Below are 16,607 nucleotides of genomic sequence, written 5' to 3'. Positions count from 1 at the left end.
TGTTTATCCAAACTAGAGGAATATTAGAATAACTTTTAGGTATTCATCGTTTGGCTCCATGTCATTTTACTGTTTTACTTTAGTGTTTAATTTCACCTTGAATTACAACATGGTGCATGGCATAAATTTAGTTAAAATGTAGATTATTTGCTGTGCGTAAAAACAAATATTGCATTCAACGCTTAACCTTTTTTTTTTTTTTTTTTTACCTTAGAGTGTCATTTTTACCTAATAAGCCTATTAAATGAGATTGAAATCAAACAAAATGTGTATAAAAGTCAAAATTGTTACTTTGATAAGCCTATCATATTTATATTCTAGGCTATACAATACCAATCCCGCCATTGATGAAGTATGCTCTCAGCAGTCTCCGACTTTGTTTTCAGAAGACCATGCAGCGAGAGGAGTTCCTCATAGTTCCTTGCTTGCGCCCACCCCTCTTTTCACGTAATAAACTTTATTGGCCAATCCTCTCTCTCTCCAAATCTTTACGCCATACAGGCTATAAGAACTCCGTAACTTTCTCAAGTATCAGAAAATATTTCTTGTCTCGGGATCCCATGTATGGATACTTTATTATTGGTGTCTTCAAAGGCGGCGAAACGAAGGCGCAACTGGAATTAACCGTTAACTTGATGCGAGGATCATTCGGACTGACTGTCGCTTGTCTGTCTTCTAACTGAGGGGTGATGTCTGAGGAAATGACGGGGGAAGAGTCGAGCTCCCCAGGCTCTCCACTAGACAGTCTCAGCAACAGTGAGGGGGAACTGGATAGGCAACCGAAGAGATGTGGGAGGAAAAGGAGATCAAGCAGGAAAAACGGGGAGGATTCAGATAGCCCTACCCCTGGGAAAAGAGGGAAAAAGTCCAGCAGCAGCAGTCCACATTCTTTCGAAGACCTACAGACGCAACGAGTCATGGCGAACGTGCGCGAGCGGCAGAGGACGCAGTCACTCAACGAAGCTTTCTCCTCTTTGCGGAAAATTATCCCCACTTTGCCCTCAGACAAACTGAGCAAAATACAAACCTTAAAACTTGCTGCCAGGTACATCGATTTCCTGTACCAAGTTCTGCAGAGCGATGAATTGGACTCCAAAATGGCAAGTTGTAGTTATGTGGCTCATGAGAGATTAAGCTATGCGTTCTCTGTATGGAGGATGGAGGGCGCTTGGTCCATGTCAGCATCTCACTAGCTCACGGCCGAAGAGCTGTAGTCCAAAATGGTATGCTCTGTTTTCCAACTCATTGTCTTACTTTTTAAGACCATACTACATTGCAACCATTTCAGTTGCGGTTCGTTGTACGAAAATGGCAAAATACAAAAACAGTCAATTTAAGCCTATAGGCCTTCTACATTTGACTATAGCTTATTTGGGCTATTGTTTTTTTTTAACGGTATCAGCTTGAATAGTGTTCAACTTTAATAGCCTATTGTACTTCCCTGGATCTGTGAATCATACTGCAGCCACAAACAAGTATAGGTTGCTGTGTTTGTTTCACTTGTTCGTAGTCAGACGTTAAGAATTAATCGTATTTTTATACATTTTCTGATCTGCAGGTGACAGCTGATTCCGCTTATCATTATGACAACGGGGCAAATCTGGAGAATAATGCTGGAAACACACAAAGCTGCGGTTTATGGGAGCAAACTATTTAAACCAAAGAGGACAGGGCGTGGGGAGAGCACTTTGCGGGGGAAAGGCCTGCTTTTGGACGACCTGGACCTGCATTCGTGTGCTAGGCTACTACACTACTACATTCTGATATACGTTAGTTTTTTATTGTTGACGACGAATGTTACTTGGAAATGTATGTTTTTATGCATGTCTTTGACTCTGTGGACTGTATTCTGTGGAGGTTAAAGGGCAGCATCGAAGCATTTGTCTCAGTTTCCGTGTGAGACTTTCGATGTGGACTGACTGCGGTATTATATGCTAATGAGTTTAAATAATGTGTCGCCAATCTGTGCAAAAATAATTGAGGTTATTCTTTTCAGAATACATGTATTTATTTATTGATGACACGTGTTACATGAGGAATAGATCTGATGTCTGAAATGCATTCCTATTTTTATTATTGTTGTGTAAATAATTGTATATTTTCCGCAATAAAGTAAATGATAAAAAAAAAGTATTGCCTTTTTACTTCATGAATTCAGTTTTAATCAAACAAATATGGTGTGATTATAAAAATCTAAATGTCCTAGGATCGAACAATTGTCAAATACTTTAGTAAGCCCCTCTTTTGATGCAAATAGGCAATATTATGCAGCATAATTATCTTATAGGCTATCAGTTAGGCTACTTTGAGTTTTATTCTAACCCAAATAGTTAATAAATTGGCTTTACGTCTTCACATTGAAGTTGAACTTGTGACATGTTTATAATGTGCCCTGCTCCAATCCACAAGTGGGCCATGCTTAACATCCACATTTACGACAACAACTTTCGCAGGGGTCATTCAGTAAGAGGGGTGTATGAAACTGTGTCCATCTGGGAAACGGTTGTTATTGGCATGGGCTTATAATCAACATAATCACGCTTTATCGTAAACCAACATACTCCTGAAATGCCTCAGATTATCGGATTTCTCTCGACGCGATGGGACTATAGGTTATGAAGGACTAAATAATTACAATATTTATTATGTTTATTTTGTAGTAATGAGAGTGTTGTAGCAACACTTTGTGCGTCACTGAAGCCTATAGTGTTGACATTTGCTATGATTCCATGTTCCTGATAAATGAGGTTATTCCATGTTCGTGATAAATGAGGTTATTCCATGTTCCTGATAAATAAGGTTATTCCATGTTCCTGATAAATGAGGTTATTCCATGTTCCTGATGAATTAGGTTATTCCGTGTTCCTGATAATTGAGGTTATTCCATGTTCCTGATAAATGATGTTATTCCTGTTCCTGATAAATAAGGTTATTCCGTGTTCCTGATGAATGAGGTTATTCCGTGTTCCTGATAAATGAAGTTATTCTGTGTTCCTGATAAATGAGGTTATTCCATGTTCCTGATAAATAAAGTTATTCCTGTTCCTGATAAATAAGGTTATTCCGTGTTCCTGATAAATGAGGTTATTCCATGTTTCTGATAAATGAGGTTATTCCATATTCCTGATAAATGAGGTTATTCCATGTTCCTGATAAATGAGGTTATTCCATGTTCCTGATAAATGAAGTTATTCCTGTTCCTGATAAATAAGGTTATTCCATGTTCCTGATGAATGAGGTTATTCCCTGTTCCTGATCAATTAAGTTATTCTGTGTTCCTGATAAATGAGGTTATTCCATGTTCCTGATAAATAAAGTTATTCCTGTTCCTGATAAATAAGGTTATTCGTGTTCCTGATAAATTAGGTTATTCCATGTTCCTGATAAATGAGGTTATTCCGTGTTCCTGATAAATGAGGTTACAATTCGACATGATTTATCAGTTGCATGAATTTGCTTCTTTCTTTAATGAGAAATGGATAATAGTTTTGCAAAAGCTGAAACATACTAAATTAAAATAGGCCTATTCAATTGTGATATATATTGATATGCGATTCATAACACCTTAAATCATGATATTTAATATGGCCTACTACGTAGCCTAGACGATGTAGCAGGCCTATTGTAAATGACTGTCTGTGTTATCTTAGGCTACTGTATAATCTATTCACAAAGATTCATGTTACTTTGTTAAATGTAATAGGCTATTCATGGGTAAAAGTAAAGATGAAGCATAAGTTAACAAATATTGTTTGTGTGTTTTATTTTCTCTCTGTGGCTTCAATATAAATGAAAACGATTTAATAAGTCGAACTGATGGGCGCATGCTCTTTCCCATATGGCGGGCTATAGTAGCAAGCTCTCAGGCCAAAGCCCCTGCAAACCGCCTGTAAATCAAAACAGGTCCAATTAATTTATCCCCATAACTTTGTCCCAATATTCTTCACCAATTTATTTAACGTAAACGGGTGTTGATTGATTATTAGCATGTATTAAAGGCTATGTGTATCAGTTGTAGATGTTGTGCAAACATGTCACTTTATTGCAGATAACGCAGGACAACTGATTGTCAATCTGAGATCACAGGCGTGTTCTGTCAGAATACCTGTTCAATCAAAATATTGCATAGCCTGCATTTATTGCCCCGGACGCTTCATCTATCCATCCATTTGTTGAATCTGGAAAAGTATTTTGGACGCTTCAACACTCCCAGAGTCGTTTGATTCAAAGCACGTGTCCGTTTGAAGGTGTGCAATTGGCTTGTGAGGCATGTATGGAATTCCCAGATGTCTATGAAATTCAAGGGATCTTTGGTAGGCCCTGTAGGCTAGTGGAAGGTGGTGGAGTATACAGCCAGCATATGTGAAAGTCTCCTATACACCGCTTGTTTTTATGGACACAGCCACTGCAGAATCGCAAGAAAAGTTAGGCATTCCAAAACAGAAAACATAGTTATATGCAAACTAAAAACATGAATGCAAAGGATAAACCTAGTCCTTAGCCTACCTCAGAACAAAACTTGCTTATACGAACATGCAAGCTGTTCCCGTTGACAAGCAAAATAGCTTAATTTGAAGTCAACAAACTCTCTCAAACTCATAAATGTAATACAACTTAGAGCAAGTATAAGTTCCTGTGTTTGCAGAGAGGAGTTGGCAACTGACACGATGCAGAGAGAGGCGCCCGAATGAAACCTATTTTGAACAGATGTTAGTATTTTACAAAAGTCACGTGAAATGAACAGATGTTCTTGTGGAACAGTGACTCGCCTTAGTTCAAGAGCATTCCTCGACAGAATGACATCGAAATAAGATCGGAGAGAAGCATTAGCGTTCTATTCACAACAAAAATCGACTAAACACATCGTGTGGGTGATAATAGATTATCACGGGCCTCACCTGCGATTGAACCTCCGCCTACGTCCCATAGGAAATCTAACAAACTAAAATGGACGGTTCCAACAGCGCAGGAATTTACTGGAGATGGGGGTAAGAGAATATAGCATTTTTAAAATGTACTGGGAGAGGGCCTACAGCAATCGACGTCAATGTTATTAACCAGTATTATGTAAGTTGTTTTGATAATGGCAGGATGCAATACTGTAGCCTAGTGGTTGTTGGAAAGACGCCAAATAACTTCTGATAGTTATTGAAACGCGCTTATCTTTTGATATATTGAATATAATATAGGCCTGTGTGGAATTGTACCTTGGTGCAAAGGGTCAGTCTGAAGTGGGCCTTCAATCCGACCTGCAGTGTTTCCTGCTCTTCATTGACTGCTAAACCATAGCCAATACTTTGCAGTTTCTTTTCTTAGAAAATGGGGGTGTAAAATGCTATCTCTTTGTTTAGAAAATGGGGATGTCAAATGCTATCTCTTTGTTTAGAAAATGGGGATGTAAAATGTTCGATGACAAATAAGTGGTTTTGAAAAGGACAATAAAATAAATAAATAATAAATCAATATAATATAGCCTATTGTCTGTGTTGCCCAGTAACTGAATGTTTTCTATAAGGGTTGAAGTAATTGTGATGTTCCTAATAAGCAAATTATAGGCCTACCTTATGTTTAATTTAAATACATTGTAAGAATGAAATAACGTGTTTTTAAAAGAAAAATCGGAAATAATTGCTCATCCCTGTAGTCTCAGTTTATATCACTGGGTGCAAATATCTGCATCAGAAAATGAGTCTTGAATAACTAACTGCATACATTGGTAACAATTGTTCTTTATCTCCAGAATGCATTCCTTCATTCGAGGAGTTGCGGCATTATGATACTGTCTGTACTATTCTATATTCAGTTCATTCGTTTCTTAAGAATTGGCCCATGGTACATTACATAAAATAGTATTTTGGCCTAATAGACATTTTATCAAATTGTTATTTATAATTATACACTATTTATGATGATGATGATGATGATTATTGTTATTGTTATTATTATTATTATGATGATGATGATGATGATGATGATGATGATGCTGATTATTATTATTATTATTATTATATACTTGACACACAAATGGGGGGTGGGGTGCCTTAGTTTTGATATAGCAGGGGACTAGGTCAAGTGGACAGTTTAAAGAATGGCTGAGACATGCATGAGAACAGGTGGAGTATAGACCTATTCTACCACAGGCCGCTTGCCTAATAGCACAAGATCCCTTCACAAGATCCCTTCATAAAAATTATTATTATTATTTATTATTATAAATAGGATAAGCTACTATTTCAGTGACGCTATTTTCAATTTATAAATATGTATACTACCATTATAATTGTTGTGAAACATATAAACATTCTCAATGGCCAAGTCGTTCCGGGCCGCATCTAAACCTTCCGTGGTGTAGGCCTACTTGTATTTTTCCTTATGATTGTTATACCGTTCTGTTGTGAATGTTGTATTATATATTTTCTATAATTAAATGAATAGTTAATGCAATAAGCATTGCTGTAACATTAAGTCAGTCGGAAGATATAACTTGATCATATATTGACAACCCACTGGGCACACCACGTCATTTCAACTTGGATAACTGGGTAATATTTGGTTGAGACGTTGATGAGATTAACAACCTTTATTCATCCACTCAAAAAGACAGCTAAAAGTTAGTTGAATTTCCAATGTGTGATCACTATGCTTTCAACCATCTAAACGTACAACGAAATTCCAATCGGAAAAAAAGGTCAGATTTTTTGGGTTTAATTGTCACCCAAATGTCTATGCACAATTTAAAAGCACATCAAAGTTAAAATGGGAATACAATGTCAGATATTTTATTTATTTATACAACATCACTGTGCTTCATCTATTAGCAAAACCAAATGACCTGGATTGCAGTTGAGATTACATTTAAAGTGCATGGTGCAAGTGATCAATGCCGTTCGAGATTCTGACAGATTATTACAGCAATTGTGAAGCTCTCCACAGACCTGCGACAACCTATGCATGCGATCTTGAACATGCACGCTTTAAATGTTACTTTAAATTACTTAAGAAGACATGTATAGATACAGTAACCTCAAAATGTGACCATGGATGTGTTACTCATTTTAAGGTTGAATGTTACATTCGTTTGTAAAATAGCCTTAACTATTACAAATGTAATATTGAATTGTGTTTGGTTGACAACACAACCAAATATCAACATTTAAAGAGATGTATCTACTGCTTGGATAGTTCCATCTGCACCACTGGCTTAATCCCATTCTTTAATTTATATTTTTGGTTGAATTAGAGACGTGAATCCAACATACAATATTATCTGTTAACTTGTGGACAAATGAATAGGCCATTTATTGTATTTCAAAAGTGATATTGAATTGTCAACACAACCTAATGTCAACATATGAGAGATGTATATTCTGCTTGGATAGTTCCATCTGTGCCATTGACTTAGTCTGTCTTTATATACAGTTTGCCTACAATTAATACTTTTTATGTTGGATTCATGTCTCCATTTCATCAAAAAATCTAAATTAAAGAATAGGACTAAATCAAATCAAACTATAAATGCACTTTTAAAAGTTTGATTTGATTTAGGCCTATTCTTTCATTTTGATTGTTGGTTAAAACCCTGGATGGGAGACCAAAGGGTAGCTGTAGATATATATATTCTCCAGTAGGAGGTGCTGCCCAGTGGATTTAAGTTGAAGATCTGACGTTGTTTTAAAGGTACACGTTCAATATATATTTGATCCAAGGTTTGCCTATGTTGAAATTTGGTTACCATGATGACATAATCATGTAGTTGAAATTTCACCCTTAAAACAACAGTTCATGTATCACGGCTCAGGCCAAGACCCAGATGCAGACACAGGAGGCAGATAATACGAGTCTCAGAGTTTATGATAGTTCAAGGGGCAGGCGAAAGGTAAGTCAAGGCAGGCAAAGGGTCGTAATCCTAATCAGAGTCAGGCAGGTACAGGACGGCGGGCAGGATCAGGGTCAAGACAGGCAGAAAGGAAACACGGGAACACACTTGTAGGACTTGACGGGACGAGACAAACTGGCAACAGACAAACAGAAAAGGCAGGTATGAATACACAGGAGACAATGGGGACAAATGGGAGACACCTGGTGGGGGGTGGAGACAAGCACAGGACAGGTGAAACAGATCAGGGTGTTACGTCATGACTTCTTTCCAATCCAATGTATTTTCCACGTAGATTCCACAACACAATACCTTGACAAATTACGTTGAAACAACATTGATTCAACCAGTTTGTGACCAGTGGGACGCTTCCTTTTCCACTACACCCTCGCTGATCATTCAGCAATAATATGTAAAGTGATAATATGATTGATTGACGAATGTAACAATTTAGATTGCATGGAAATATCTAACAGAATACATTGTGATGACATGTGGATATATTTTAGGGCAATGGACCTGACTGTATTCTGTTTGGTGAATGTAACTGTTGGCCACAGGTGCAGACTGCCGAGCTAAGACCTAGTGTCATCCGAATAAGAAACACATGAACAACCAAAGGAGAAATTGAGAAATCTGACATATTTTGTGACTTTTAATACATTCACAGACTGTTAAGATTCACAATATTTTATGGAAATATAGCACCTAATGCCAATAAAAATACTCCAACTATGTGAGGATTCAGCAAAGGAGAGGTGCAGGCCAGACCAGGGCTGGAGATAAGATCAAAGATACAGTATTTCCATCCAGACAAGGCTTTGGTAGACAGGAGACCAAGACACACACGCATGCACGCACACACACACACACACACACACACACACACACACACACACACACACACACACACACACACACACACACACACACACACACACACACACACACCCTGAGGTTGTAAGTCTGCTGATTGTTTGAATACTGAAAATCTATGAATAATTCACGAACGAAACCCCTCATGTTCTGTCCAGATGTGCTGATGTGAGGACTTCAGTCAGCCAGTCTTCATCTACATGTTTGAACGGTCTGGTTAAAGATGCAACACTGTACTGTGTGGTGTTGAATGATAATCTAATGACAAAAGATCTCAGTTCCATCAACACAATGAACCTCAAGATCTAACTAGATAAATATCTAAAATTGCAACAATGAATGTGGTGTTGTCCACATATAGTTGACAAATCCTCCAGTGTCAGAGAGATCCCCTCAGGGTCTCTGAAAAAAGAAAGAATCAGTCCCATTGGTGCCTGCACTCTTAGCTGTATATTATGGAAGGTAAGACAGAGACACAAAGCTAAAAGGCTGGCCATGATTATTACAGACAAAGTGAGAGTCATCCAGCAGAAATGAGAGTGAAGAGTGAAGCCCCTGGCTGCATCCCAAATGGTACCCTATTACCTAATACACTCCTTTTAACCAGGTCAAAAATAGTACACTATACAGGGAATAGGGTGCCACATTGTTCCAACAACAGCAAATACCTTCTAGAACAGTACCAAGCTACAGAGGAGATGGAGTGTGTCCCAAATGGCACCCTGTTGCCTATACTATATAGTGCACCCATTTTACCTATGGGCCCTGTTCAAAAGTATTGCACTAAATAAGGAACAGGGTGCCATTTGGGACGCAGCCCATCTCCCCTGTAGCTTGGTACTGTTCTAGAAGGTAAGGGGAGGGCTTGTTGAATCTGTTGGGATTTGCTGTTGTAGGAACAGTGTGCATGCGTGCTAAATGGCACCCTATTCCCTGTATAGTGTACTATTTTTGACCTGGTTAAATGTAGTGCACTATATAGAGAATAGTGTGCCATTTGAGATGCAACCTCTAACTGCCTTGGGCTATGTGCTGTGATGAAAAACCCTGAGAGCTGTGTGGCAAGGCAAGATGTCTATGTCTACTAAGTGGAATAAGCTCTGATATGGCATGAGTTGTTTCTATATTTATTCACTTACTTACCTGCATTTACCAGGTAAGGTGTTTGAAAACATGTAGTTACAACAATAACTTAGGGAGGAGGATAGAACAGGGGTTGAATGAGCCCATTGGAAGCTGGGAATGAGTAGAGGTGCATAGCCACAGTACACTAAATGTACTATTTCAGCACTGAGACTAAAGCCTGCATCTTTATTTTGTCATTAAACTGGAGCATGTTTGAAAGGAGTAGTCCTTTTGATAAGTAGGTGTATTCAGGAAAGAAGAGCTGTACACTATCAGAGATGGGGAAGACTAAACCTTCCCATTACCAAAGTATTGCCTGACTGGACGACCAACGAAAAATCTCTCTTTTCCTCCAAGGCCTTTTCATGTTTGATTTACAGATCTCAGATCATTGTTTCAGTATAACTGAAACCATATTGAATAAGTTCCAAATTGCACCCTATTCCCATATACTGTAATGCAATACTTTTGACCAGGGTTCATAGAGCTCTTGTCAAAAGTAGTGCACTATGTAGGGAATGTAATTTATTGACCGAGCTCCCACATCATCTCAGCCTTGGAGGAAAGCTTGTTTTCATTAGGATTGCCCTTGGATTTGTGAATCGATGTAGCTGGAGAGAGAGAGAGAGAGAGAGAGCTGCTTTTCTCTCAGGTGGGTTGGTGATAGAGTTAGTCAAAAGGGGACCGCCTCGCTCTCCCAGAAGCTCGGCTGGTGCCTAATTGGGAATTCAGACAAATGGAAGGTGTGATGGGATCAAATCGATGTCGCATAAAGCTTACTTCATTTAAAAAATATATATCGATATTTTTCACTGCGTCAGGGATAGCATGCAAAAGACGTTTCGGCTTTGCAGCCTACGTCAGTGTGTAGAGAGAAAATGAAACTGAGACCAGTTAGACTTTTTATCAGTCATATGTTCTTACCCTGTTAGAGGGCAAGAAAACAATCAAAGAATACATAAATGTTTAGAGAAATGTTCCAGAAATAGCTGATCAAATTAGGCTATTTCAAGAAAAGTTAACAGAGCTAAGCCTTTTATATGACTTTCAGGTAGGTCACAAATAACCAATAGAATCTAGTTTGGCAGTCGATGTATAAAGTTGTGGTAAATTAAATACAGGTCAGTGTTTCATCACAGTAATGGTACATTGGTAATCCAAAGTGACTGAGTAATTGAAATGTGGCATCAGATTGTGTCCAGAGCCCTGAGTTCTCCCTTCATAGCTGTCCAGAGAACAGGCTAAATGACTGGTTCACCACTGCACCTTGTGTTTACGCTAGCTGTGTGCGCCGTGTGCCACCCAGGCTGCAGACAAGACATGGATCTGGGGAATACACAATGATGTCACAGACAGGAAATGGCTGGGAATGACTTGGCACCTTGAGGTAGCTGGCTCGTCCCCCATTGGCTCAGAGGCCATTCTGGAATAATAAACAAGCAATCAGGAGGCAGCACGAGATTACACAATGGCACTGCAGACGTTCATGGATGATAAAAGCTGATTTTTCACTTGAGGGGGATGATTATTTGTGTTCTCCGGTTGTCCGTAAATACAGGGCCCCTCATAGGAGGCATAAACACACATATGAAGGGAAAAGCGGTTTCGGTCCCAAAAACAATGATTTAAAATGTTTCTGTTTATGTCCAATCATGATGAATATAGGCTGCTATATATTTAACCAGAGTTACAGTTTTGAGAGCGTAGCAGAAATCTTATTTTCTGAGGAAGCAGAGAGAAACACCTCCTCGGTAAATGTAAACTGTTTGGCTCTCGAAACTGCTTCAGTCTTTTGGCTGTGTTACCATACCACCTGCACATCCAGCCAGGCACCGCAAAAGGCATCTAGTCCTAGAACACATGTGGCTATGGTTTGAATCATGTTTCCAATGCATTTGTTGTACAATCAGATCATGTCAAAGGGATTCTGTGCACTATATTTTAAGAATTTAAAGGAAGTTACTTTAACATGGGCCTGTGATGTATCTTACTGAACAAGTGCCTCAGGCACAGCCAGGAGAATGTAAAATGGGGTGCCTACTGTACAGTAGTATTAGATTGTTAGTGAGGTAGTTTCTACTGTACAGTAGTATTAGATTGTTAGTGAGGTAGTTTCTACTGTACAGTAGTATTAGATTGTTAGTGAGGTAGTTTCTACCGTATAGTAGTATTAGTTTATTAGTGAGGTAGTTTCTACTGTACAGTAGTATTAGTTTATTAGTGAGGTAGTTTCTACTGTACAGTAGTATTAGATTGTTAGTGAGGTAGTTTCTACCGTATAGTAGTATTAGTTTATTAGTGAGGTAGTTTCTACTGTACAGTAGTATTAGTTTATTAGTGAGGTAGTTTCTACCGTATAGTAGTATTAGTTTGTTAGTGAGGTAGTTTCTACCGTATAGTAGTATTAGTTTATTAGTGAGGTAGTTTCTACCGTATAGTAGTATTAGTTTATTAGTGAGGTAGTTTCTACTGTACAGTAGTATTAGATTGTTAGTGAGGTAGTTTCTACCGTATAGTAGTATTCGTTTATTAGTGAGGTAGTTTCTACTGTACAGTAGTATTCGTTTATTAGTGAGGTAGTTTCTACCGTATAGTAGTATTAGTTTGTTAGTGAGGTAGTTTGTACCGTACAGTAGTATTAGTTTATTAGTGAGGTAGTTTCTACTGTACAGTAGTATTAGTTTATTAGTGAGGTAGTTTCTACCGTATAGTAGTATTAGTTTGTTAGTGAGGTAGTTTCTACTGTACAGTAGTATTAGATTGTTAGTGAGGTAGTTTCTACCGTATAGTAGTATTAGTTTATTTGTGAGGTAGTTTCTACCGTATAGTAGTATTAGTTTGTTAGTGAGGTAGTTTCTACCGTACAGTAGTATTAGTTTATTAGTGAGGTAGTTTCTACTGTGCAGTAGTATTCGTTTATTAGTGAGGTAGTTTCTACCGTATAGTAGTATTAGTTTGTTAGTGAGGTAGTTTCTACTGTACAGTAGTATTAGATTGTTAGTGAGGTAGTTTCTACCGTATAGTAGTGTTAGTTTATTAGTGAGGTAGTTTCTACTGTACAGTAGTATTAGTTTATTAGTGAGGTAGTTTCTACTGTACAGTAGTATTAGTTTATTAGTGAGGTAGTTTCTACCGTATAGTAGTATTAGTTTATTAGTGAGGTAGTTTCTACTGTACAGTAGTATTAGATTATTAGTGAGGTAGTTTCGACTGTACAGTAGTATTAGTTTATTAGTGAGGTAGTTTCTACCGTATAGTAGTATTAGTTTATTAGTGAGATAGTTTCTACTGTACAGTAGTATTAGTTTATTAGTGAGGTAGTTTCTACTGTACAGTAGTATTAGTTTGTTAGTGAGGTAGTTTCTACTGTACAGTAGTATTAGTTTATTAGTGAGGTAGTTTCTACCGTACAGTAGTATTAGTTTGTTAGTGAGGTAGTTTCTACCGTACAATAGTATTAGTTTATTAGTGAGGTAGTTTCTACCGTACAGTAGTATTAGTTTGTTAGTGAGGTAGTTTCTACTGTACAGTAGTATTAGTTTATTAGTGAGGTAGTTTCTACCGTACAGTAGTATTAGTTTGTTAGTGAGGTAGTTTCTACCGTACAGTAGTATTAGTTTGTTAGTGAGGTAGTTTCTACCGTATAGTAGTATTAGTTTGTTAGTGAGGTAGTGTCTACCGTACAGTAGTATTAGTTTGTTAGTGAGGTAGTTTCTACCGTACAGTAGTATTAGTTTGTTAATGAGGTAGTGTCTACCGTACAGTAGTATTAGTTTGTTAGTGAGGTAGTGTCTACCGTACAGTAGTATTAGTTTGTTAGTGAGGTAGTACCGTAAAGTATTAATTTGTTAGTGAGGTAGTTTCTACCGTACAGTATTCGTTTGTTAGCGAAGTAGTTTCTGTATTGACATTCAAGCTGCTGACAATACATGGAGAGTGTTCTGTGAAATATCAAAACATTTTTTTTAAATAAACGGACTACGGTACATATTAATCAGATAGTAGAACACATGAAACAGTCATAGCCAATAATGACATTAATTAGTTGAAATTAATCAAACTGGTGCAGAGAAATAGCTAAAGTTTTTTTAGCTTGTGAGGCTAGAAATTGTATATACTGTATATATGATGTTTTAAGCTTTATATACTGAAACAGATCCTTTAATGGCCTTGGATCCCTAACACAGTCACAGTGTATCCTAAATGACCAAATTGATGGGAGGCAGGGCCCTCTCCTCCTCCTGCAGTGTTAGCCCTGTCCTGGCCCCCACTCCATCTGTCGTGCTATAACCCTGTCCTGGCCCCCTCTCCTCCTGTCGTGCTATAGCCCTGTCCTGGCCCCCTCTCCATCTGTCCTGCTATAGCCCTGTCCTGGCCCCCTCTCCATCTGTCCTCCTATAGCCCTGTCCTGGCCCCCTCTCCATCTGTCCTGCTATAGCCCTGTCCTGGTTCCCCTCTCCATCTGTCCTGCTATAGCCCTGTCCTGGCCCCCTCTCCATCTGTCCTGATATAGCCCTGTCCTGGCCCCCTCTCATCCTGTCCTGCTATAGCCCTGTCCTGGCCCCCTCTCCATCTGTCCAGCTATAGCCTGGCCCTGTCCTAGCCTGGGGGTAACTAGCTAGCTAGTGTAATGACAGCGGCCATGGCCCCCCATCCCTTAGGGCCGCTCTCTCTCTCTCCCCGGGTGCTAATCCCCCTGCCTTCATTAACCTGCCGGCCCATTGGCCCCCAGCGGCCCCCACAACACAGCACACAGTGATACTCATGTCACCCTGATAACTGATGTGTTGTTACAGCATTACAATGATCTCCTTCTTCCGTCCTCCTAACATGTCAGGGAACTTTAATTGCGAGCTAATTTGGAACCAATCTCTACAAATGGGGGGGTATTAGAGGAAGCAGAGATAATTGAGGCTGGCATGAACTGAGCTACGACATCTTGATCTTATGCAGAGGCTTGTTTGAGAGTTATAAAGGCAAGGAAGTTCTTTGAGTGATTGATGGAAAATAGTCAATGGTATGTACCAACAACAAATGAATAACCAAAATCTGCAGCTTGAGAAAACCATCAGTTCCCAATGCTTTGTGATTTGGTGATCTCAATTTGAGGGGTTCAAGAAAAAAAGGAGGAGGGAGTAACTTCTCAAACGAAACACAGAAATAAATGTTTAAACTCACTTCCCTTTGTCACAAGAACAAATTATTAGTCCTAATAAACTGTCAACTGCTATCATGACAGGGGCATGTGCGGCTATTCATAGGTTGTCACCCTGTGTCCATAAATGCCATCAAATCTGTATATTGTCTACGTTGTAGTGTGATTGTCAGTCAAGTATCTTCCAGTGTAGTCCTTACCATTCATATTTTTTTAGACGTTTTAGCTTTTGTTCTTCGTTTTGAGTGGTCGCCAGGGCGACAAGCCAGGCTTTAGTGTTGTAGTATCTATGAGTCATCAGCATCTCTGTCCTCATTTCCCAGCAGGGGCGTTGGTGAAGCAGGTCGTCAACAGCCTGACTCATCATAGATGGCCCCAGGACCGTGTCCCTCCGCCAAGATGACACTGCACAGGATATAGTCCTCATCATCAGCCACCTGGTCAGGTGACCCTGACAACAACAACAACAACAACAACAACAACAACAATAACAACAACAACAACAAGCAAACAAACAACAGTAGATTGGCTGGTGTACGAGCTATGATCCTGACTGGAAGTTTCCATTGTGGTCTGACTGAATCTACCAACGTATATCCTGGTGCATCTGCTTCAGGTGGGTTTGTCTTCAACAACAGCTACAGCAGGACTAAACAGGCCTGGAGAGGACCACAGTTCCTCTCAACAAATAGGCCCACATCAATGAACTCCAGATGAGACCATGTGTGGAATACTGATGAGATACTCACACATGCAAAATGCTACAAGAGGAAAGAATAGCATGGAGAACGTTATGACACAAACAACAGCCATACTGAAGCTAACATGGACAAGTTTGCAATGATGCAATATTTAGCTATTGATATCCACAAAATTATGGGTGGATGATCACTGGTTTAAATAGTGAAATTGTGCACACTTAATTTTTTCGATTATATTTACAGATGTTATGTTTTACAAGTATTTTTTTGATTATGGTGTAGTTTGTAAAAACTAATTTTTGCTTTGCTTGTATTTATTTAGTGAAAATGTATGTTGGCACATTTTATAGCTAATAGTAATGGTGCTTGATGAGAAGTTATCTTCAAAAAGTTTTGTAAGAAGACTTTTTCATTTTACGATATTAACCACTTTGAAGGCTGTTTTAACTACTGAATATCTATGTACGATGACCCGATAACTATATCATCTATATTAGACTGAAATGTTTGTGAAACAAATCCGGAGGGTCACAGAAGTTGAGAGTTGAAAGTGTACAGTCTTGTTAAACAACTCAAAACCTCTTAGACATAATACCACAGTGTCCTGTGTCTCTACCACGACCCCTGCGGAAAACCCTGTCTGCCTCCCAAATGGCACCCTACTCCCTTTATAGTACATTACTTACCTATTCCCTATGTAGTTCCCCATAGGGTTCTGGTCAAAAGTAGTGCAGTATAAGGGAGTAGGGTGCCATTTGGGACGCAGACCCGTTCCAAGGACCCTGGTATCTCCCTGGTTTAACGTTGCAGGACCACGTAAAGCTTGACTTATCTCCCTCCCCAATCACCGTGTCACCAGGGTGCTGGCTCCGCC

General features: G+C 38.9%; 1 protein-coding gene across 1 annotated transcript; it reads left to right on the top strand.

Moving 5' to 3' along the window:
* The first annotated feature begins 517 nt into the window (after nucleotides 1-517).
* Nucleotides 518-2,123, top strand: LOC121585720 (twist-related protein 2-like). The gene is made up of 2 exons (XM_041902041.2): nucleotides 518-1,223; nucleotides 1,559-2,123. Exon 1 carries the CDS (start codon nucleotides 690-692, stop codon nucleotides 1,191-1,193), a length of 504 nt encoding a protein of 167 aa, XP_041757975.1. The 5' UTR covers nucleotides 518-689; the 3' UTR covers nucleotides 1,194-1,223; nucleotides 1,559-2,123.
* Nucleotides 2,124-16,607: the final 14,484 nt, after the last annotated feature.

Source organism: Coregonus clupeaformis, chromosome 17, assembly GCF_020615455.1.
Source record: "Coregonus clupeaformis isolate EN_2021a chromosome 17, ASM2061545v1, whole genome shotgun sequence".
Taxonomy (NCBI): Eukaryota; Metazoa; Chordata; class Actinopteri; order Salmoniformes; family Salmonidae; genus Coregonus; species Coregonus clupeaformis.
Note: the sequence above shows the minus strand (reverse complement) of the source record. Positions and strands in the feature narration are given on the sequence as shown.

Bases quoted from the DNA above. Each gene is read 5' to 3' on its own strand.
- LOC121585720 (XM_041902041.2), top strand. From the start codon at position 690: ATGTCTGAGGAAATGACGGGGGAAGAGTCGAGCTCCCCAGGCTCTCCA.